This window comes from Fusarium pseudograminearum, chromosome 4, assembly GCF_000303195.2.
Source record: "Fusarium pseudograminearum CS3096 chromosome 4, whole genome shotgun sequence".
In the NCBI taxonomy this organism is placed as follows: Eukaryota; Fungi; Ascomycota; class Sordariomycetes; order Hypocreales; family Nectriaceae; genus Fusarium; species Fusarium pseudograminearum.
In genome coordinates, this window is record NC_031954.1 from 598,650 (window position 1) to 622,479 (window position 23,830).

The 23,830-nt window shown below is 51.6% G+C and overlaps 7 protein-coding genes across 7 annotated transcripts; 3 read left to right on the forward strand and 4 right to left on the reverse strand.

Moving 5' to 3' along the window:
• Positions 1-2,006: 2,006 nt before the first annotated feature.
• Positions 2,007-3,527, forward strand: FPSE_01679 (uncharacterized protein; the record flags this gene model as incomplete). Its single annotated transcript, XM_009254799.1, has 1 exon — positions 2,007-3,527. One exon carries the CDS (start codon positions 2,007-2,009, stop codon positions 3,525-3,527), a length of 1,521 nt encoding a protein of 506 aa, XP_009253074.1.
• Positions 3,528-4,176: 649 nt separating this feature from the next.
• Positions 4,177-6,190, forward strand: FPSE_01678 (uncharacterized protein; the record flags this gene model as incomplete). Its single annotated transcript, XM_009254798.1, has 3 exons — positions 4,177-4,458; positions 4,510-5,714; positions 5,761-6,190. The coding sequence occupies 3 exons, from the start codon at positions 4,177-4,179 to the stop codon at positions 6,188-6,190; spliced, it is 1,917 nt and encodes a 638-aa protein (XP_009253073.1).
• Positions 6,191-6,719: 529 nt separating this feature from the next.
• On the reverse strand, positions 6,720-7,139 carry FPSE_01677 (uncharacterized protein; the record flags this gene model as incomplete). Its single annotated transcript, XM_009254797.1, has 1 exon — positions 6,720-7,139. One exon carries the CDS (start codon positions 7,137-7,139, stop codon positions 6,720-6,722), a length of 420 nt encoding a protein of 139 aa, XP_009253072.1.
• Positions 7,140-7,650: 511 nt separating this feature from the next.
• Positions 7,651-8,436, forward strand: FPSE_01676 (uncharacterized protein; the record flags this gene model as incomplete). The annotated part of the gene is made up of 2 exons (XM_009254796.1): positions 7,651-7,662; positions 7,711-8,436. 2 exons carry the CDS (start codon positions 7,651-7,653, stop codon positions 8,434-8,436), a joined length of 738 nt encoding a protein of 245 aa, XP_009253071.1.
• Positions 8,437-8,474: 38 nt separating this feature from the next.
• FPSE_01675 (uncharacterized protein) lies at positions 8,475-9,694 on the reverse strand (the record flags this gene model as incomplete). Its single annotated transcript, XM_009254795.1, has 3 exons — positions 8,475-9,218; positions 9,266-9,408; positions 9,460-9,694. 3 exons carry the CDS (start codon positions 9,692-9,694, stop codon positions 8,475-8,477), a joined length of 1,122 nt encoding a protein of 373 aa, XP_009253070.1.
• A 668-nt stretch (positions 9,695-10,362) lies between these two features.
• FPSE_01674 (uncharacterized protein) lies at positions 10,363-17,297 on the reverse strand (the record flags this gene model as incomplete). The annotated part of the gene is made up of 2 exons (XM_009254794.1): positions 10,363-17,013; positions 17,103-17,297. The coding sequence occupies 2 exons, from the start codon at positions 17,295-17,297 to the stop codon at positions 10,363-10,365; spliced, it is 6,846 nt and encodes a 2,281-aa protein (XP_009253069.1).
• Positions 17,298-21,280: 3,983 nt separating this feature from the next.
• Positions 21,281-23,121, reverse strand: FPSE_01673 (uncharacterized protein; the record flags this gene model as incomplete). The annotated part of the gene is made up of 2 exons (XM_009254793.1): positions 21,281-22,801; positions 22,891-23,121. The coding sequence occupies 2 exons, from the start codon at positions 23,119-23,121 to the stop codon at positions 21,281-21,283; spliced, it is 1,752 nt and encodes a 583-aa protein (XP_009253068.1).
• Positions 23,122-23,830: the final 709 nt, after the last annotated feature.

Sequence of the window (23,830 nt, forward strand, 5' to 3'; positions counted from 1 at the left end):
CTTGAGTTGGAGGTGGTCAACAACCGGCCTCAGTCAACTCTATTGGGAAGTTCAGCCATGGTACAGCGTCTTGGAGACTACTGGCTGCATACTACACTGCAACTCGAAAATTAAATCCAAAAGCAACATAATCAATGAGGCTAAATTATGTGTTACAGGGAATTTGCCAAGTCTTGAGTGCATAGGGCGGGCGCGAACAATCTTACGTGCATCGACGCGAATGGCTCAACTCCAGACGGCCAAGTTGGCCCTTTTGGGTGGCCTAAACTCTACCACGAGAATAAATGATCAACAGACGGACTCACCATAACCAGATCAGAAAAAGCTTGGTACTTTAGTGCAACGCGTATCCCGCAGTGGAGAATGCTGGAGTTTTTACCAAGAAGAAATTGCTCCGCAAGGATGAGAGTCCAGGCAGGCTCTAGGTTGGGGCGGACTGTGTAGGATACTGTGCAATGTCTGTATGGGGGTGGTGAAGCGTAGATCAAACAAAGAAGGGATGTCATTTGATGTACGAACAAGGAGTGCAGAATGAGGAGAATGGTGATCATTGAGACAAAGGATATCTGCACTTGAACAAAATAGATGAAATTGTCATAGTTCAGAGTCTACGGCAAAACCAATGAGGCAGTGAGAGTCGTATAAAATTAGAAAACACCAGTGGCGTCCTAGTGGAAGCTTAGCTACGAGCCTAATCCCACCATGGTCTCGCTAATTCGGTGATGAAGACCAACAAAACCCCGTGGATATCCTTTTCCCGTCCCTTGTCATTGGACCCAGAATGTTCTTCTTTGAGTCTTTAGGGGGCTGTGTATCCTATTTTTTATTGTCTATTAGCTTGTGTCTGTTTTTTGAGACCCATTGTTTCGTCTTTTTGTCACTCATCGTTAGTCGACAACTCCACGTCACGGACCTCCTTTTAATCAAACAACCAATTGAACATCAAGCGAGAGTCATTGTCGAGTGTCATGATCGATGGTGATTTTTGCAAGCATCAGAGTCGAGAGTCTACTCCATGTGCGAATAAACTCTCGCGACTCCAATTGGGTTTCGTCCCCCTGAAACTCGCATGCATTTCCGTCCATGGTCTACGTTGCACCGTCCCATATCGATCGTGTCTCGCCATCCCTAGAACTTTCGATCGTCTGTTCGATTGCCCCGTTGCAACTTGCATCTGTCTCAGACCCAGACATGGCGCTTGGGTTCACGGCACAGTTGTGTTTAGTTCATGTCATGTTTACTGACTCTGTTTCTACCTACTCGCCACGGCGGCAAAGACAAAAAGCAACTTGCATGAAAGGGGCAAGTACGCGTTTCATGAAAAAATCTAGTTGTGCGTTGTAGGCCTCGACCTGGTAGTGCTGACAGCGCATCCATTCTGCACAGTATGAAAACTTTCCGAGTTAACGCATCACTTACACTGAACATCGACCCTAGCTCTCTTGCCCAGGCGGGCCCTGCCGCTGAGACTTCCCCCAGAACGAGGCAGCGCCGCCGGTGTGGTGCGCTGCAGCCAATCGCCACGCGAGACGGATCGGACGTTACAGGGGCTTTCCTTTGTGGGATTGGTGTGGGAGCGTTCCTGAGTGGCGGCGGCATTGAGACCACCTCCACCTAGTATTCGCTCCCTGTAAGCCTGTAAGTCGACTTGACACTGGTTGAGGGACATAATAATTCAGTCATTCTATATGCCATCTCCAACCCGATTCTAGACCACCTATTTCCGTATCCTCCTCAAGTAAAGCCCTTAATCTTTCTCCCCTGTAGCTTGTTTGCTCCTTGTGCCTCCTCTTTCCTTTGGTTAAAATACGCCAGACCACCTCCACCGTTTCTTAATTCTTCCTTTATTTGATCCCATCTTTTTCCTACTCTCGTTTATTGCTACCGTTCATCACTGCACGACCTAGTTTCCCTATCCTCTCTAGGCATCCTCTCTCTCTAGGACCTGCTGGCAGGAAATCGCATTCCCTAAACCTGAGATATCTACACTGACATAAACCGACAACATGGGCGACAACCACTCTGCCGCCTCAGGCCATACTGCCACTACGGCCGTGAACAGGCCGACCATCGACACCACCGCCGCCACTCAGACACAGGAGAAGCTTGATCCCACGCGCCTCACAAGCATGGACAGCTCTACCGCGAAGCGTATGCACAGTCTCGAAATCCCTCTCGACAATGTTCGCTCTCCCCCTTCTCCCGCCGTCGGCGTCAACCCTGCCCTTTTCCGCAAGCAGACTTCCCTCGATCTCGACGACTACTTCACTGGTCCTCGCGATATCCAAAAGCACTCAAAATGGCCTCTGGTCATGCAAATGCACGGCTCCATCCTGCCCAAGCTCATCATCCCTCTCATTGCCATCGGAGCTTGGTCGACTGCCATCACAGTCATCCACGACCACTACCCCAAAATTCAGGTCAACTCCGTTCTGCTCACCATTCTGGGTTTCGTCGTCGGTCTTAGTCTGTCTTTCCGATCATCCACTGCCTACGAGCGTTATGCTGAAGGTCGTCGATACTGGGGAACCCTCACAATGGCATCCCAGACTCTGGGCCGTGTCATCTGGATCCATGGCAAGGACGTGCCTGATCAAGACCCCCGCGAGACAATTCTCAAGAAGATTGGTGCCATGAACCTGATCGTCGCATTCTCCGTCTCCCTCAAGCACGCTTTGCGATTTGAGCCCTACAGTGCCTACCCCGACATGGAGCATCTCATCGGCCACCTCAACACCTTTGCCAAGGAAGCTACCCTTGCTGATCCCGACGCCGGGTCCATGAAGAAGAAGAACATTTTCAAGTCTGTTGGAGAGTACCTGGGCGTGTCGTTTGCTCAAAGCAACCCTCGAAAGGCTCTTAAGAAGACTGACAAGCCTCTGGGTAACCTGCCTCTTGAGATCCTCAGCCACCTCGCCGTCATTATCGATCGCATGGTTACCCAAGGACAGCTCGACATCCCTATGCAACAGACTCTCGCTTACAACAACCTCGGATTGATGAATGACTGCATGACAGGATGTGACCGGGTTCTCAACACTCCTCTCCCCATTGCCTACACCATTGCCATCAGCCAGATCACCTTTATCTACATCTTTGTCCTCCCCTTTCAGCTTGTTCAGACGCTCGAGTGGATTACTATTCCCGCCTCCATCGTCGCAGCTTACATCATTTTCGGCCTTCTCTTCATCGGACAGGAGATCGAGAACCCCTTTGGACAGGACGTCAACGATCTTCCCCTCGAGATCTACTGCGACCAGATTGCGGCTGATCTGGATGTTATTGCGTCTCATGATAAGCGCGAGCCGGATACATTCCTGCTCAGCCACAACAGCATGCCTCTGTACCCCGTTAGCACCGCGTCTCCCAACGCTTGGATGAAGCGCAGCGACGAGAAGCTTCGCCAGGTCATCAAGGACAAGCCCAACACCATGTTCGAGTGGCGCAAGGAGATTGCGCGCAAGAAGCAGAGCGGTGCCAAGTTTGGTACCAACGACATGATGACACCTGGTGATCACAATGTCTAAGCAAAAGTTTCCTTGTTATACCCTTTCTAATGCATGTTGAGGGATGAACCACAACTATGGCGCGTCAAAATAATCTTTTTCTGGGTTCGGGTCTTGTTAAATTGTACGGTTTATTCTGAAGAGTTCAGATGGTCTGGTCTGGGTTGTCAAATGTTATACAATAGCGTTTTAGTCGTGTTGAATCTTTTAATCCAAATTGATCAAATTATATCAGATATCACATTATTGCTCCGTGATCGAAGTTGAGAGTCATACATGACTCAAGTATCTACAGTTCTTACAGTGAGGGTGACACACATAAATGCAGTCATTCTCGAGGCTGGAGGGGTAATCGGAGCGGAATTTCAAGGCTGCCGTGCCCCGCGGTTCTTGCCCGATGCTGGAAGCTCTGCAGCGAATGACCCGCCTCTACTGCAAGAAAGAAAAGAGTCAAAAGCATTTTTGTTAACCCTTGAGCCCACTTGAGTCACACTCGGAATCGCCATTGATGCTCGCGCGGCGCTTCACTCCATCCACACTTTTTTCTTCTTCTACCTCTTGTTCTTTATATACAGCCTCTTTGCCATTGCGACGGTCTTTGATACAACTTTCCATCTCATCGACCCACCAGTCCCTGCATCACCCCTCCTCCAGATATCGACAATACACAATGGCGACTGACGCAAACGCCCTCGCCGACCAGCTCCAGAAGCTTGGTATCGACAAGGTCGAATCTTACCCCAACTGTCATCCCGACACCAACCCCGTCGACATTTACCGATCTCACATCACAAGTCTTCTGGCGCCCATTACTGGCGTTGATCCCAGCATTATCTACCCCGCCATCCAGTGGACTCAGACCCTCGACAAGGGCGATGCTATCCTCGCTGTGCCCGCTCTCCGTGTAAAGGGCAAGAAGCCTGGCGAGCTCGCTGAAGAATGGGCCTCCAAGGTTAGTCGCATTATGTTTCTGCCGTCGACCATAACTGACCAAACGATATAGTTCCCCGAGTCTCCCCTCATTGAGAAGCCCACTGCTTCTGGTCCCTTTATTTCCTTCTTCTTCAAGGCCGACAAGCTCACCAACATGCTGCTTCCCACGATCCGAAAGCAAGCCTCCAGCTACGGCAAGAACCCCTACAATGGTCTCCGAGACCCCAGCGACCCCAACTCTGGCAAGAAGCGAATGATTGTCGAATTCTCTTCGCCCAACATCGCCAAGCCCTTCCACGCTGGCCATCTTCGAAGTACCATCATTGGTGGTTTCCTCGCTTCTTTGCATGAGAGCACTGGCTGGGAGGTCAGGCGACTGAACTACCTCGGTGACTGGGGCAAGCAGTACGGTCTGTTGGCTCTGGCCTGGGAGAAGTGGGGTGACGAGGAAGCCCTCAAGGCCGACCCTATCAACCACCTGTTCAACCTCTACGTCCGAATCAACAGCGACATGTCTGACGAAAAGTCCAAGATCAAGGAGAAGCAGGACGCCGGCGAGGATGTCTCTGCTCTCGAGGCCGCCTCTCTGGATGAGCAGGCCCGAAAGTACTTCCGACGAATGACGGATGGTGACAAGGAGGCCGTCGATCTGTGGCGACGATTCCGAGATCTGAGCATTGTTCGTTATAAGAAGACGTACGCTCGCCTCAACATTGAGTATGACGAGTACTGTGGCGAGTCCCAGGTCCCCGAGGAGGATATGGAGAAGGCTGCCAAGATCCTCGCCGAGAAGGGACTTACCGAGGATGCCAACGGAGCTACCTTGATCGATTTCTCCAAGCACGTCGCTGGAAAGCCCGGCAAGAGTCTTGAGAAGGTTATTCTCCGAAAGAAGGACGGCACTGCTCTTTACCTCACCCGAGATATCAGCGAGCTCCTCAACCGACAGGAGAAGTACAAGTTTGACAAAATGATCTACGTTATTGCTTCTCAGCAGGACCTTCACTTGAAGCAGCTCTTCAAGACTATTGAGCTTATGGGCCACGAGGACATTGTCAAGAAGTGCCAGCACATCAACTTTGGCATGGTTCTTGGTATGAGCACCCGAAAGGGTACTGTCAAGTTCCTCGACGATATCCTCCGTGATGTCGCCGAAAAGATGCACGAGGTCATGCGAAAGAACGAGACCAAGTACTCCCAGGTTGAGAACCCCGAGGCTGTTGCCGACATTCTCGGCATCAGCAGTGTTATGGTCCAGGACATGTCTGGAAAGCGGTATGTACCACGAAACTGATGGGAAACTTTTTACTGACAAGACTAGAATCAACAACTACAAGTTCGACATGGACGTCATGACCTCTTTCGAGGGTGACACTGGTCCTTACCTCCAGTACGCCCACGCTCGTCTGTGCTCTATCCGCCGAAAGGTCAACCTCAGCGACGAGCAGCTCGCCACCGCCGACTACAGCCTGCTGAAGGAGAAGCACGCTACGGACCTTGTCCGACTTCTCAGCCAGTGGCCCGACGTTGTCCAAAACACCCTCAAGACTCTGGAGCCCACCACCATCTTGACATACCTGTTCAAGATGACCCACGTCCTCAGCTCCAGCTACGACCACCTCCGAATTGTCGGCAGCGAGGATGAGCTCCAAAAGGCCCGTATGGGTCTGTACGATGCTGCCCGAATTGTGCTCTACAACGGCATGAGCCTCCTTGGTCTCACACCTGTTGAGCGGTATGTTGGTCTCTGAACTTGAGAAGAATATTATGCTAATTGTGAATAGAATGTAAACAAGACATAAATTGTAGAAAAATTAAATGGAATAAAAGGTGGACAGGAATATTGGGATGTCGAGATTTGCCTCGGCTGGCGCAATAGATGAGAATATGAAAAGTTTAATATACCCATTCAAAGTATGGTCCTGTTTGTCTACTGTGAATGGCTGATGGGATGTGTCACGACAGGATTGAAGTCAGTTCTGATGTCGAACAACTAGGGAATAACGAATGCACAAATTAGCTGGCCTTGGCTGATATAGCTCATCTTCATCATCCTGGACCACTGTATTTCATTTAGACAGTCGTTTCCCTCTCGTATTTTACAATAGTTATGTCCTTCTCTGGGCCGTAGCAGAAGCTAGAGTCTCGTGCAGTTAAAAATGGTTTCTCAACGCTCTGATCTCTATCGCTTATTCCCCATCTGTAGTCGTACAATCGTCATGGCCCTTTCCTCTAAGATATCTTTTTTTCTTCCTCAATCCTCGGTGATCTCTCCCCCGCTTAAGCAACCTTTGTCCTGATCTGAACTCCATGCCAGCTCTTGACAAGATCGCCCAGAGCCGCATTAACCATGCGCTGCTGCTTGAGAATAGTCTGGCCCTTGAAAACAGGCGATGTAATGTCGATGGCGTACATGCTCCCGCAGCCGCCCGAGACGTCCTGGACGAGCAATTCGGTAGGCGACAGCTTTTCGGATAGGATTTCGGCAATGGCTGCTTCGGCGGGGCTCATGGATGGGAGGTCGGGTTCTTCTTGAGCGGCGGCGGAGAAGCGAGGGATGGAGGTTGAGAGGAGACGACGGGGTGTTGTTGCAGGTGCTGTTGTAGGTAGACGGGTGATGGCTGTGGGAATGCGGAGGAGGGTGCGGAGAGGAGCACGGGTTGAGCGCATTGCTGCGCGGCGACATGTGTTGCAGATCATGATTGCTGTATCGATCAATTGGTGTTTGGGGAATAGACCAGTTTGAATTGATTGAATAAAGTTGACGATGGAGAGGAAAGATGGAAGTTGCCGATGGGCCGGTTTAGCTAAACTGCAGTGGGTAGTGCTGAACCCACCTGGAGAAAAAAGCTGTGGAGGGGGTTTGTAATCCGATGATGGCGGTTAGTTGGCGAATAATCGCTGTAATTAAAACTTATGATGAACAGCTCATTAATGACCATAATGCATCATAATTAATTATGATATACATGCATCAATTGAAATATACACAGACAAAATAATGACACAAGTGCCGACAATAGGAGCTGACGAATACCTCGCTGCCCATTTCGCTCTAGATGCAAGCTTCTCTTTCCAGGGTGGGACCTAACTATTACCTATTACTCTGAGACTTGTCGCTGTAAGAATCTTTCTCAACTAACTAATTCATCTGGTCCATCATCCGAGGTTGAATCTCTACTCCTCTCAATTGAAAGACAATAGCTTCATCATGCCACGCAAGGTACGAATAAATACATGATAAACTCACTCAACATACTAACAACCTCAGGCGCGAACCCCAGAGTCTCTCGCCCTCAATCGTGAGAACCAACGTCGTTCTCGCGCTCGTCAACGTGAGCTACTCGACGATCTTCAGGGTCGCGTGCGTGAGTACGAACGTCGCGATGCGCAGGCCACCCTTGAAATGCAGCGCGTAGCCAGGATTGTGGCTGGTGAGAACGCGGCTCTAAGAGCATTGCTCGCTGCAAAGGGTGTTGCTCCCGAAGAAGTCGAGGCTCATATTGACGCTGTGAGGCATGACGGCAAGACCGCTGTTAAAACTGGTGTGTCTTCGTTTACGCCTGTGTCGACGCCGTCTGCTACATCGCCTGTTGTCATCCCCTCGAGACCCATGCCAGTTTTTCAGCCTCAGTGTCAACCTCAAGGCTGTGGTCCAAGCAATAATCCCCCTATTACTTTTCAGCCCATGATGTATTCGCCGCCTACGCCTTCTACGACTATGAATACTTGCACTGAAGAGTCAGGCTGTTGTCCTAGACCACAACCTCCGCCACAGCCAGAGATGCAACCGGAGATGCAACCGGAGATGCAACCGGAGATGCAGCATCCGAGATCTATTGACAAGATTCACTGCATGGAGGCTGCTACTATCCTTGCGCAAATCAAAGGCCATTCGGATATTTCCAACGCGCGTGCTTTTCTTGGATGTTCTTCCAATGACAACTGCATGGTTCGAAATACGGATTTGCTCGCCTTGATGGACGAGATGACATGATCTATGCTATCGTATGTTTTTACAAACCCACAACAAGCCTAGATCTTCCAGTTCCATCTATCAGACACCCAACGGAGCAGATACACCAACCCCAAAAGCACCGGAACCTCTATCAACGGCCCAACCGTCGCCGCGAGCGCCTGATCGCTGCTTGGACCAAAGCCAGTAATTGCTACCGCAATTGCCAACTCAAAATTGTTGCTCGCAGCTGTGAAGCTCTGCGTTGTCGAAAGCTGGTATCCAAACCCAGCGCGCCGGGAAATAAGCAGCGTCGCAAAGAAAACGACCACAAAGTAAACGATCAGAGGTGCCGCTACACGCACGACGGACACGATCTGGTGAACTACCTGGTGGCCTTGCGAGGCAAAGAGGATAAGGATGGTGTATAACAGACCGATGAGAGACCAAGGAGAGACAATGCGCAAAAAGACTCGCTCATACCACTCGGGTCCAGCTAGCTTGCGCAGTGAGAAGCGAGTAATAATGGCGGCAGCGAGAGGAATTCCGAGAAACACTGCTACGCTTGTGGCAACGGTCGAGTACGACACTTCGAGCGAGCCTTCCTCTCCACTGATGATGCTGATGAAGAAAACCGACATTGGCGCGTACAGAGCCATCTGGAGGATCGAGTTTATAGCCACGAGGATAGCACAGTATTCACTATCACCGCCAGCAAGGCCGTTCCATATCAGCACCATGGCGATGCATCGTGCGAGGCCAACGAGGATAAGACCGACGCGCAGTTCAGGCTTGTCTGGAAGAAAAGCCCATGCCAGGCCGAGCTGTTGCGAGTCAGTGATGTTTACAGATCCGGAGAATGGAAACTCACCATCAAAAAAGGCGCGACGACCCAATTGATAAAAATGCTAAAGAGGATTTGCTTCCAGACGTCGCGCTGGGAAAAGATCTCGTGGAGGCTTTCGTATCGGACTTTGCAGAGGATGGGATACATCATTACGAGTAAACCAACGGCTACAGAATCATCAGTATTAGTTGACTCGGAATTGAGTGTGTTTTTCTCACCTATAGGAACCGAAACACCAACGAATTTACCCTTTTCCAAAGCAGCGCCGGTAGAAGGGACAAAGTTACCCAGCAGGATCCCGATAATCATTGCGAGAAGAATCCATAACGCGAGTAAGCGGTCGAGCCATCCTAGAGCTTTGAAAGCAGAGGAACTTTGTTTTTCTTCGGTCGGTTGTGTATTGTTCTCGACGTCGTGAGACTCTTTTGTCTGAGGAGAGTCTGTGTTCGACATGTTTTCTTCGACACGATATGTACAGATATGTTGTTATTGAATCTGGTTTATATGAAAGAGAAGAAAGGTATCCAAGCTTATTTAATACAACTGTCGGCCGAAATCTGTCGCAGGTACTACCGTGGTTATCTGATTTTCCCAACTTTTCCTTAATGTTCTGGTGTAATTGGCCAATCAGATTCGGGGCATGACAGGTCCCTCTAGAGGCGGAACCGAAGGGAGGCGCAAGACTAGCAATTGATGTTCACATGTTCTACGTCTTTTAATGGTAATACTGCATCTTAATATACTTACCAGCTTTGGGGTTATTGCTATAGTTGCTGCTCGTAAGGATTGTCAAGGTACAGCCACATAATACTGACCAAGGTTCACATACTACACCACAAACTACGAGTCGTGACTCCTTCAGTGACCAACCTCAAAACAGTGTCATCTAGTCTTGACTTCACATTCAAAGACAAACAATTAAAGTTGAACTAATAAATTGGATATGAACAATCGAAACTATCCCAGTACCATACCATACGCCTCATACACAATCCCCCGTCTATGATCCTTCATTTCTAACCGTCTTATGACATGACATGAACCATGAGTAACATAAATCGCCAATAAAAAACAAGGGAATCATCCCATTTCGTAAACCCCTCCTATGTGTTCCATCTCATTTACTGCTGGAGGTACTTGAGAATCTGCTCCCGCTCCTCAACGGGCATGACTCTCATCACCTCACGAACACCAGTCCATCCAGCCTTGGCGTGGCCTCGGACAACGCTGGCAACCTCAGCTGCCAGCACCTCAGACTTGAGGGCATCGACCTTCTCGCCGATGGCCTTGCGCTCAGTCTCATACCACTCAGTGACCGCCTGGTCATCCTTCTCCCAATCAACAATGGCTGACCAGCTGCGGAGGAGGTGCAAGTACTTGTCGCGAGTCTCCTTGTCCTTGGTAGCAGTCTGGTTGTGCGAAGTGCTGATGATGGTGGATGTCATGCGGCGCAGGATGTACTCCTCGTTGAGACGGCGGCGAAGACGCCAGTAAAAGAAGCGTCGGGAGCTGGACCACTCGAGAACATCGCGGATGGCACCCTTGGCCTTCATGCGTCCAGCGCGATCGTGGAGATCAGCAAACTGGATAGCGATCTGAGAGTAGACAGGCAACAGCTCCTTCTCGCGGGCAGCCATCTTCTTCTTAATCTCGTCGGTCTGCTCGGAAGATAGGCTAGAGTCCTCGAGCTGCTTCTTGAGTCCAGCATAAGTAGGATCCATGCGGATGATGGTCTGGATCTGCTTCTGCTTGCGGTACTTGATACCAATCATACCCTCGGGCTCAAGGACACCACCACGGGCCTCGGTGTCGGCGTACATCTCCATGGCAGTAGGGTTGATGGTAGGATCGACGACGACCCAAGATCCACCACGAAGCTCACCGAAGGGAGGAATGTAGATGAAGATGGGCTGCTCGTACTTGACGAGGGCATCGACGATGAAAGAACCGTACTTGAGAACCTCGTTGTACATGTCGCGTTGACCACCAGAGAAACCACGCCAGTTGGCAAGGATCATCAGAGGAAGCTGCTCACCGTTATTGAAGTCGTTGATAGCCTGGGCTGTCTTGAAGGCAGAGTTGGGGTACCAGACACCACCGGCCTCGTTGCTGACCTGCTCGATAGAGTCAGGGTTGGCAGGGTCGGCGGGGGTGATGTTCTCCACGGATCGGACCTCAACACCGATAACACCCATAGGGATACCACCGAGACGAGCACGACCAACAACAACGGTCTTGGCCCAACCGCCGAGAGCCTCGACGAAAGAGTCCTTGTCAAAGAGACCAGACTCGAAGCCGTTCTCGCCCTCACGACCACCGATCAACCATCGGACATCGTAAGGCTGCTTCTGGGGAGGGTAGTAGGTGACATCACGGTCCCAGCTGTCGACGCTGGGGCTGACGGGAACGGGGCTGTTGCGCTTCTCGGGCACAAATGACATCCACTCGACAATCTTGGACACACCAGCAAAGTCATCGTTGGCGGTCATGTGAGAGACACCGTTGCGGTACATGATCTGGGTGCCACCAAGCTGCAGGTTAGAGGTGTAAACCTCGCGACCAAGCAGGTTGTTGAGGGCGGCAGCACCAGTCAGGATAATGGGCTGACCCTCAATCTGGACAGCACGCTGACCAAGACGGACAAGGTAGGCACCAATACCAACGGATCGGCAAGTGACCAGAGTGACGGTAAAGATGTCGTTGTAAGCGCGGCTGGTGGCACCAGCGATGAGACCAGAGCCTCGCAGACACTCAACACCAAGACCCTCCTCCTTACCAACGACAGTAACGATCTTGTGTCGCTTCTCGCCATCCTCAGTAACCTCCTCAGTGATGACGTCCTTCTCGAAACGAGTCTTGGCCGCGTCATCAAGGTAGAGGTACTTGAAGCCGGCGTCCTGCTTCTCGGGGTTGTTCCAGGCAACCTTGAAGTGGCCCATGAGCTCATCGGCAAGACCAAGACGAGCACCAGAGTTGGCAGACAGGTAGATACGGGGGATGCCGAGCTTGCGAGCGAGCTCAGTGCACTTGTAGAAGAAGTCGTCTTCCTTGGGTCCGAATGAACCAATCTTGTAGGTGATATCGTTGGCGATAACGATGAAGCGTCGGCCGTTGGGGTACTCGGGGGTGCGGGCCCTGAAGATCCAACCAACCATACCACAAGTGTTGGTACCGGGCTCACGGTTCACCTCGTCAAGGTTGTCCTTGTCGTCCAGAACAAGCTCGGTGAAGCTGATGCAGTCACCGGTCTTGGGCTGCTGAGAAGCCAAGCTGGGCTGAGCCTTGACGGCCTTGTTCCAGGTGTTCTGGATAGCCTGGCGGAAAAGTTCGGGGAAATCGTAGACGTACTGAGTTCCCATACCGTGGGCGTCGTGACGCTTGGGCTGGAGCCAGTTCTTGATGGCGTAAGGGGTAGAGACGGGCATCAAGTGCATGGGACCCTTCTCGTGAGTGCCTCCAATGCTGTGGAAGACCCATTGACCCTTCTCCGACTTGCGCTCGGCGTACATATCGACATCGACAACGTAACCAGAGGTGTTGGTGATAACGACACGGAGAGGGTAAGGCTCGCCAGTCTGAGGGTCGGTGCAGATGATGCGGATCTCGACCTGAGCGATACGGAGTCGCCAAGCACGGATACCGAATCGATCAAGGAAGCCCTGGAGACTCTCCTCAACCTCCTTGGGCTGAAGCTGGAACACGGGAGAGAAGTTGATGAAGACGTGGTTCAGATCAGAGTTGTTGTTGCCGATAATCTCGAGAGCGTCAAAGATATCGTTGACAACACGGTCAGCCTCGGAAATGAGGTACTCAGCAGTAGGGATCTCATCTCGGAGACGACCAGGTCGAATGACAGCACGGGTGAAGTATCGCTTGTCAGTGTCCACACTCTTGCCAATACCCTCGTAAACGTGGATACTCTTGTTCTCAGTGAAAACAGGCTTGATGTTGAACTTGCTGAGACGAGCGAGCTCAAGCTGGAAGGCAAGGGCGGGCTCGCTGTGACGAATACTGTCGTCCTCCTTGTACTCGGGTCCACGGAAAGTGTAGTATCCGGGGTAAGAGCCATCGCTGTGACCGCAGATGAATGTCAGACGACGGACACCACGGGCAAGGAGCTCCTCCTTGTACTGCTCGACAATGGGGAGGATATCCTCGAGAGCCTCTCGGTCGTCGCGGCTCTCAACGTCGCGAATGGCAACGTTGATAACAGCAGAGAGCTCCTCCTCTTGCTGCTTGAGAGGGGCAGGCTTGCGCTTACCGCTGAGGTCAGGGATCAGACCAGGAGTGTTCTTCTTCTTCTGCTTCTGCTCATGAGCAAGAGCCTCGAGAGCCTTTCCAATTAGGTCCTCGGCCTCGTCGATGTACTTGCAAGGAACAATGACACCCTTGCGAGTAGGCTCATCCTCCCACTTGCTGTTGAGGTAGGACATGTCGCTGATGGAGTGAATTCGTTTAAAGTTGAACTCGCCTCCGCTGGGTGTAGCAGGGGTAGAGGGAGCAGCAGACTGGAGAGGAAGGCCGAACTCGGACTGACCAAGCTTGCGGAGCTGGAAGTCCCAAGAGACGAACTGAGGGTTGTCGTTCTCGTCCTGGTGGTACTCAATCTGCTTGAGGAGGTACGCACGGTAGGCTCGGCGGACGTAAACCTCAAGAGAGGCCAGAGACACCCAAGGATCATCGTGAGCGAAGAACATGGTCAAGACGTCAAAGACAGTGTACTTGGAGTCAACCACCTCCTTGATGATGTCAAGGCTAGGCTCACGGTGGTCCCAACCAGTCTCACCATATCGAGACTCAACAACGGAAGAGCGAAGGATGTGCTCCATCTGGGAAGTTCGCTCCTCGAGGGAGGGGAGAGCACACTGGATCATGATCTCACGGGCCTTCAAGGAAACCTTGGAGGTGTGTCGAGACTGGAGCTCAGTGAGGAGACGGAGGGTCTCGCGGAGGCTCTTGGCGACGTTTCCAGCCTTGGGCTTGTTGGGTCGGTACTCCTCAAGAATGGCAAGGATAAGAGAGCTCTTGGAGCTGACACGGCTGTGAGATAGAACGGTGTGGACAACCTTCATGATATCGTCCTTGTGCTGGTCACGCAGCTGCAAGATAACGGCGTCCTCTTGAGGCTGGTTCATGAAGAGGGCCTCGACCTCGTAGTACTGCTCCAAGATGCTCTTGATGACGTTGAGCTCTCGGCTCCTCTGGCCCTCAATGTACATGTCGATGATCTCGGTCAGGGGAGCGAGAGTAGTCTTGAGAAGACCGGCATCGCCAGCATCGACGTTGTCCTCGATGAACTTGTGGAGGGCCTTGCTAAGAGCCTTGGCAGGGAAGTCGGCGTTGCGAGACTTGCTGCGCTCAATGATCTGAGTGAACTGAGCATCAAGCTTCTGGGGCATGCGAGAGTGGAGGGCGGAGAACTGGGCGTTCCACTCGCTGTAGGGAAGCTCGGTATCGCGGAGGACCTCGATAAGCTCCTTCAGGGTGTTGGCCATGATGACGGAGTTGTCGTAACCCAAAAGAATGTTGTGGAGGATGTTGTAGAGGAGAGAGAAACGCTGGGCAGGCTTGGCACCGACGACGACAGGCTCACCGTAAGGGGGAAGCTTATCAACGAAAGCCTGAGCCTGCTTGACGCGGCTAGGGTCATCGAGAGCGAGTATACCGAGGATATCACCAGCCTCGAGAGTGGCACCGGGCTGCTTGATGAGCTGGACAACACCATCCTCCTGGGCAAGGAGAGGCATGTACATCTTCATGACCTCGACCTCGGCAAAGGCCTGGCCGGCACGAACATGGGCACCGTTCTCGACAGAGTACTTGACAAGCTTACCGGGGCTGGGAGATCGGAGCTGGGTAGGGTCGTTCTCCTGCTCGAGCAGGCAAGTCTTGCTGTCGACGGACAAACGGGTGGCACCAACCTCTTCCTTCCAGTAGACGCTGTGACTCCGTCCGTCGAGGAGGACAAGGATACCACCATCGCTCAGGGAACGGACACCAACATGGCACTTGGAGCCGTTGATGAAAAGGTGGTAGCTGTCGACGCTGGCACGAGTGGCTGTGAACTTGTAACGGAAACCCTCGTAGATGAAGTCGATGGTAAAGACCGTCTTGAGCACGTCCTTGGAGGGCACCTGACCCTTCTCAAGGCCGGCTCGGTACTCGGTCATGCAAGCCTCGCTGGCAATGTGAGCCTTGGTGACGGCACCACAGGTGACAGCAAGCATGGTCTCGGGTCGCTCAGCGGTAAGGCGCTTGGAGATAAGCTCATCCAACCAACCAGTGGAGATGGTGTTGTCCTCAAAAGCCTCTGTCTCAAGAAGTTTGATGAGGTACTCAATGGTGGTTCGGAAATCACCACGAATGCTGAGCTCCTTCAGGGCCATAACCATGTGCTTCCTTGAAGCAGAACGGTTCTCACCATAGGCGAAAATGTGACCGAACTGACTGTCAGAGAAACTGTGGATACCACCCTGAGAACTGACGGAGAAGTAACCCCAAACATTGGAGCTACTCCTGAAGTTGAGCTCGTGCATGACACCGTTGGAAGGCTTGAAGCCCTCACCGGGATCCTCGGAAGTGATTCGGCAAGCGGTGGTGTGGCCCTTGGGCTGAGGTCGTCGCTGACTGGAGGAAGTGTCCTCGCTCTTGAACTCAAAGTCAATGTCGCTTGAGGTCTTGGGGTCGACACCGTACAGGAGTCGAATGTCACGGATTCTGTGGAGAGGGATACCCATAGCAATCTGAAGCTGGGCAGCGGGCAGGTTAACACCACTGACCATCTCAGTAGTGGGATGCTCGACCTGAAGACGGGGGTTAAGTTCCAGGAAGTAGAACTTGTCGTCGGAGTGGGAGTAGAGGTACTCGACGGTACCAGCAGAGACGTAACCGACGAGCTTACCGAGACGGACAGCGGCATCCTCCATAGCCTTGAATGTGTCGGCCTTGGCAATGGTGACGGGAGCCTCTTCGATAATCTTCTGGTGACGTCGCTGAACGGAACAATCACGACCGAACAGGGAGATGTTGTTTCCGTACTGATCAGCAAGAAGCTGGACCTCGAGATGGCGGGCGTTGCCGGCAAGCTTCATGATGAAGATGGGAGAGCCGGGAATCTCGCTGGCAGCAGCCTTGTAGAGAGCCTCGAAGCCCTCCTCCTCGGTAGCCTTTCGGATACCCTTGCCACCACCACCCTCGGAAGCCTTGATCATGACGGGGAAGCCAATCTCCTTGGCCTTCTCGAGACCCTCTTCCCATGATGTGACGCATCCCTTGGCGTAGATATCATCGGCAACAGTAACAATACCCTTGTCGTCAACGGCGACCTGGTCGACGCCTGTTCCTGACCAAGGAATACAGGGTACGGCGGCGTGCTGTGCAACAATTGTGGAGGAAATCTTGTCACCCAGTGATCGCATGGCAGATCCAGGGGGTCCGATAAAGACAATCTTGTTGGGGGAAGCGGCCAGCGACTCTGGCAACTTGGGGTTTTCTGAGGCGTGGCCCCATCCAGCCCAGACGGCGTGAACGTTCATACGCTCAGCAATGTCGACAATCAGCTCGACATTGGCATAGTTGTGGTTGTTGGTGCCGCCGGGAACCTCGACGTAGTGGTCAGCCATTCGAATGTATTCTGCGTTGGCCTGCAGATCTTCGGGGGTAGCCATCACAGTGAAGTGAATGGCTCGCTCATCTCGAAACGTCTCGTAAGCCCATTTTCGGACCGATCGAATCTCCTTGACGGCAGCGATACCGTTGTTGGCAATGAGAACCTGCAGAAGACGGTGTTAGTTGAGCCATCAACAAAATTGGCGGGGTTGACAGAAATCTGCCAAATCTTGTGTCAAAGCGAATTGCTTACGTTTGTGATGACAGTGTGACCATCATTTTGGGCAACAAAGTCCTTGACCTTGCCCGAGGGAGCATTCGCCAATCGGTTGCCGCCGATGAAGTGGTCTGCGATGTTGAACTTCTCTGCATACGACTGCTTGCCATTGACATAGGGCACCGACCGCCCATTGGCACCCTCCTGGGCACCAGCTGAGATCTCAGTCATGGCTGCTGCGTTATGTGTAAAGAGAAAAGAGAGAAGAGATTATGGAGGAGATTCGTGAGGGGAGGAAAAAAGTCGAAAGATGGAGGAGATTGATCAAGTTTGAATCGTCTCTCCCAAGTTCGTCATGAGCCGGTCAAAGTAAAGTGGCGGGCAGGCGCGCAAGGGCAATCACGGGCAGGGGTAGCTCCGACCGAAGAAAAAAACCAATGGACCCAACTGGCGACAATGGTTTGCTGTTGGGGAGGGAGAAAACAGGTGTCCCTGTGGTATAGGCGCTAAAAATACAGAAGGGTTGAAGTGTAAAATTAAGATAGGTGGAGGAGAGGAAGACACGTTCTGGCTGAGGAGGACCAAGAACTTGATTATGTAGGTGGAACAAGAGTGTTGACTTGTTCGTCTTCCTGTTGGTTTGCCCGACTGTAGGTGAGGAGTGAGGAGAAGTAAAAGAACTCTTGAAAGAAGAGACGCAAAGTAGGTGGGAGACGTTGAACACAAGTACAAATTGGAAGCTATACCTCCGTCAGTAGTCCAAACGTTGTGCACTGTACTCTGTACAAGGATGGATACCAATTCAATGGATCTGCAAATGCCTTCCCCACCCCGTTTTTCCCCTTGCGGGTTGTTGGCCTGCTACTGTTGACTGCTGTTGGCTGGTGGCAAGCCTGGCAAGCTCCTCTCGGCACCTGGCGGGGAAGAGAAACGTGGAAAACTAGAACTGTTGGGAGACAAGAGACAAGCCCGGGCATAAACCGACCCCCCTGAGGAGAGGGGCACTGGGGTCATCCAGTGAAATGAGACGAGGAATCACTATTCCCCAATGGAATATTTAGTCACTACATACTGTATCGTCGTACAGTACAGTCCAAGACAGTGGAGTTGAGGTCCTTTTCTTTTGAGAGTCGGGTTTGTCAAGACCCGATATACAGTAGAGGGGCACCCAAACAGACCCTTAAGAGGCTGAGAGGTTGAGGGGCCGGCATTTTTCACTGCGGGTGAAGGTGGGGCCGTAAACAACCACACACAACATCCATCATGACAGCCCAGAGTAGAGGTCAACTCATTCATTCCCAGTAAAGCCATGGCGCGGCTCCAGGGTATTGATTGATGGGGTATGGGTAATTAATGACGCTTTAGCTAGTTGTGGTCCAAACTTGGGGTTGGTTGAGAAAGGCAGTTTCATACGGAGACCGAATAGTACGCCGGAAACCGCTTCGGAAGCCGGGTGATATCATTCTTCTAGGGTGAGATTGCTATCATTGGAGAAGGGATCTCATCATGACAACTGAGTTTGGTACAACGAAAGGTTTTTTCGTCAGGGAGAGTAAGCGGTGCTCTTCTTGTAAGATGGGATAATGACTACAAAGGTCATTTGTTTAAATATCCGGTGATGCAATGATGAATTCCATCAGCTAATTCTCCAATTGTTCAATTGGATACAGTGAGATTATGTACTGGATATGCTCTGTTATCATGGTGTATCGCCAGATGTGTATCACCATGGCTTACATTCGGAACCCGACCTCCAGCTTACCACATACCATCGAGATATGTACGCAATTGCTGACTTGAGATCAGGATTATGTCAACACCAGATAGCTCATATTACCTAAGTTAGTTCATGCTTATCCCAAACCCCGAGGCTTCATCCCTCGGTGTCCTCATATCATCAGCCTTGTATCCCACTCCCCAAGGCTGAATCTCTCTAATCCCATGTACACACACCCCTACCCGTTATCACCTATCAGTCTCCAAAAAGGACTCAAAAGCCACAGACGCAAGCCGCATGTTGGGAACCAGTCAGGGGTTAGGGATATCTCATGACGGCGTTGAGACGGCCAGACTCCAACGCTTTGCGGTGACGTCTTTGCTTGACGTGACACTTCCTGTGATCCGGTACCGTTGACCTGAGCTTTTACAGAGCTGGAGCGAGATCGAGAGCACGGCTCAGGGACAAGGGGTTGCTGTGGAAGGTTTGAAGAACCAACTAAACTACACTGTAAGTGATCAATTGCAGTTTGATCTTTTTGGCAACGATACTGTTATCAGTTTGAAGCCTGATAATTCCAACGTTCAAGGCCAGGTACAATGAAATGGATACTTCGCGAACTCTTAGTCTGTCTGTTCTTGAGCCTCATCTAAACCCAAGACAGCTTCAGCCTAACCTCCACTTCCCCTGCCCAAGCATCCCTGTCTTGGCATCTCATCTCCAGAAGCAGACGTCTCTTCCCCAGCATTTCAAGCTTACGTAGATCAACATCACTGTGCATACTAACTGCCATCTATGAAATCTCTCATACGAAACAAAAGACCTCATTCATTCCACGCAAGATAAGGTACAGCATCTCAGATTCATCAACACCAAGATTCTTCGATATCGACAGCCAAATACCCCCCACTTCCCACTAGCGCTCTACCTTAATTATCACACCCCCCTCGACGAGAAAAAAAAAAGGGCCTCCTCCCCAATTGTTGAGTTCCCCAATCCCAGTCTTGTCACTGTCCAATTAAACAACTCCCCTTGTTTTTCGGGGTTCCTTTTTTCTTTCTTTTTCTTCCCTTCCATTTGATCCTCAATTTCAGAGCCGCAGCCTCGCAATCCGCGGGCGTCGACCGAATCCCCAACATTGTTTTTGCTCTCCCGGCATTGGTTTGGATCCCAGATCTTTGGTAGTAGGGAATCGGATGGATAGGCGGAGCCGAAGCTCGGCGATACGTGATCCGTATACATCCTTGCTTTTGAGACACACACACATTATGTTGAGTCGGTTAAAACCGCGTAGTTTGATATCTCCATACCATTCTAGATACTGTAGCAGAAACGTTAGCCTCCCAAGTTACGGTGTAAAAATAGGTAGTCTAAGAAGCCGATTCCAAGTAGCATGAGCTGGCCTACTAATTTTGTCTGTTATGCTTCCAGCGGCCAGTCAAGGTTGCATCCGTTACTCCTACCGACTTATCTCGGCTCAACGTCTTCTATCCTCTCAACCGCATCTCAGAGATGCCAATTGAGTCTGAATATCGCAGTAACATAAACTCACAATCACACAAACAAACCTAAATCTCTTGTGTAAAACCGTTTAAACAAAATGTACTTCACACATAATTAAACCGCATGAATTTGAAGTATGTATTGGGCGTACCCAGTCTGGGCTTCATCTTCCCCAGATCTCAAGCCAAGTAAGATACTACTGTACAGTAAACTAGCTATGTATGTGTATCGTACGCCTCCACAATCTGTGTCTACGCCTCTCTCTCTCCGTCTCGAACAAAAGAAATAAGTATTTCAAAATATAATGGTCCAGGGCCTCTAGAGCTAGCCCGCGGGCCGTTGCTTCAGCCTTGCCAGACATCGTACGACTCCCCACTGATGTCCGCTATCCCCCGCGAGCGACCTTACTTCAGTAAGAAAGTGTAGCCTCGCATCGATTTCTTCCCCAGTATTACCCGCTCCTTTTTGGCAAGCCGTTTTTAGAAAAAAAGAGACCATCCAAGCAAATCTGCCCGGTCGATGACTCGCTTTCGGAGCGGTACACCCCCGTCTCTCCAGGCCCAGCCGGTGTAGCTTGTATGTGATGTGATCCGGATATACACCTGGCCGGGCCTGTCCTTCTCATCCTTTCCATTCTAGTAAAACAAAGAAAAATAATAAATGATAAATGCCATCCGTGTCTTCATAACTTCCGTAAACCCCGGTGCCGAAATCCCATGTACCCAAAGAAGCAGAAGTATTAGCAACAAGAGTCTGCCAGAGAGCAAGAATCGGAATTCCGTAACCATCGCCAACACCGTCTTCGCCGTCTTAAAGCGCCAGCCGTAAAACCATGCCGAACCGTCCAACCCATATGCTTTGCAGAAACGGATATCAAATGTGAGGGTAAAATGCGACCAATTTGTGTGAACCGCTCGAACCGCTGTAAAAGTAAAATAAAATAATAAGCACGAGCGACCTGGAGGACTTGCAGATCTATATATGGATTGACTGCTTAGTACGTCTCTCCCAGGTCGCTCAGTTGTTTTCTCGGAGGTCCAGAGACGCTGGATCTCATTGTGTTGGCGCTGATCCGTCGGCTGCCGCTTCGTCGGCGGGTTGCTGGCATGGGAATACCACTACCACTGACTTCGCCGCCTTGGCTTGAGTATGTACCGCGGCGGCTTGGTGTTCGGAATTCGCCCTCGTCCTGTTCCTCTAGGTCAAGATGGCTGCTGATGCTAGCCGAGTGACCGTGGAATCCCATAGAGGAACGAGATCGGCCCATGGGTGTTCGTACACCTGTAAGTGATGCTCGTGAAATTGGTCTTGGAATTCCCTCGCCAGCGGCTCGTGAGGGTGGTCGAGCGTACGAGGTAGCATACGAGGTACTAGCACGTGAGCTTGGCCTGCTAATCTCATCAGGGCCTCCACGGTTCGGCAATGGTCCAAACGATAGGCGGCTGACTCCGGACGTGCTAAGTCGGGGCACATGGCTACCCTTGGGCGTTGATGTTGGAATATTGGTAGGTGTAGGATCGTCGCCTGTTACAGAAGACGCAGCAGAACCACTAGTACGCTTACGAGATCTAATCGTAATCGAGGCAGGCATGTTGGTGGCACTGTATACATTGGTCCTGGGTGAAGCTCGAGGCGGCGTGCGAGTCGGTCCGGGAAGCTTAGATCGTACTGAGTGCACGCGAGCTTCGAGTCGCTGCATCTGCGCTGTGAGGGTTCGGATATGGGTAAGCGAGTTCGAGGTGGGAAGCTTGTTCGAAGCAGAGCGAGGTCCAACGGCTCGCTGGGCAGGAGTGCGCATTGTGGTGGTGCCACCGGTCGAGATGCGGCTGCCAGGTGCGCGGGTCGTCGCAGTAGGAGGCTTGGAACGAGGCAGGGGAGTGGTGTTGATATCGGCCGAAGGCAGACGAGAGCGACTAACAGTCCTGCGGTGGGCCGAAGGCCTTGAAGCTGCTACCTTGGGAAGAGGCGCAGAGACATCAGACATGGGAGGCGAAGGTGGATCGGGTAGTTCGGAAAGAGTATCGCCGTCCTCGGTCATTGACTTGGAGTCGGTAGGTGTTGTGATGAGAGGAGAACTGGCGGTAGAACCGGGAGAGGCGGGATGGCCGTCGAAAGTTGGTGACGCAAGAACCGAAAGGTCGGTCGAGATGGTGGACAAATGCCTAGACTCCTGCTTCTTGAACTTGTCCTGGAGAAGCTCGGCTTCGATCTTGAGGTCTCCGAGTTCCTCACGCAGGCGCTGTGACTCGATACGTAGCTGTTCACGTTCCTGCTCACCGATCTTAATCTCCTCCTCCATCATCACCGCTCTCTCGATCGCTTGGTTGTACTTGGATTCCATGTCCTCCAAGGATGACGTGGTGTTGCGCGCCTGTCGCTCAAAATCATCGTTGGCAACCTCGATATCCCTCAGCTTCAATTGCAAAGTTCGGTTGGTGTCTCGAAGGGTTGTGATTTCTTTCTCGAGCGCATTCTGGGATGCGCTAGCCTCGGTCTTTGATTCCCTGTATTTCCTCTGTGCAACGCAAGCAAAGCGGTAGAGTCAGCCAAATGTCCAAGCAAACCATATTTATCTTCAGGCTGTGAATGGGGTCCATGACATACCTTCCACTCTTCCACTTCAAATCCCAAAGTCTCGGCTTTTTCTTGGTGGTGACGCTCCTGCTTCTCTGCTCGCTCGATATCCTTTTCTAGCTCCTGTTCTAGTTCTCTGCTGGAATCTCTGAATTCGGCGAGTTCGGACTCTAGCTGTTCATATTGCGACTTGTACCATCCAAGGGTATCCTCAACGGTAGCCCCGGCGCCTGGCGGAGACGATGGAGGCTCGGAAGCCATGCTGGGTGGTAGATATGGGGTATATGGTTGTGGTGGTTGTTGAGGTTAATCGCATTGACACAGCCGAAAAGGAGGTAATGATCGTTGTCGAAGAAATATCGGGGACGGGATCAAAGGTGGCGCAGGCGATAATACGAAATACAAGAATGATAAAAGTCGCCGGTGGATTCGTTGAGTGATTTGATGGTGTCACTGCGCAACTGTCGCCATAGTCAGTCGCCCTGTTCCTGGGCGAGGTGGCGGGCAGATGTCGCTCACCGATTCTCAAGGACCCAGCGTTGATCAGAAGGGGAACAGACTGGGAGACTTTGAATGTGAATGAGCCCGAGTCGCAACCGTATTCACGTCGAGTCTAAACCAAAGTACGGCGAATGCTGGAAATCTGCTGTTTGTCGGTTAGTAGTCGCGGCCGCTGGAGAGCGGAAGTTCCATGGATAGGAAACGTCGCGCGGCGGGTTGTCAAAAGGTTGTTGAATGTTGAATGTTTAGCCTGTGACCCTCGTTCTCTGTTGATGCGACACCTCACAGACACAGACACAGACCAACCAGCCCCCCCATTCTCCTTACGCCAGCATCATGCACTATGCCTATATAGGCATGGTAGCTGGCAACCATGGGCAACAAGAGCGTTTTCGTTCCTCTGAGGACCCCACTATTGGACAGCAATCAAGTGTCACAGATGCATACACGTGACTCTCCTATGACTCTT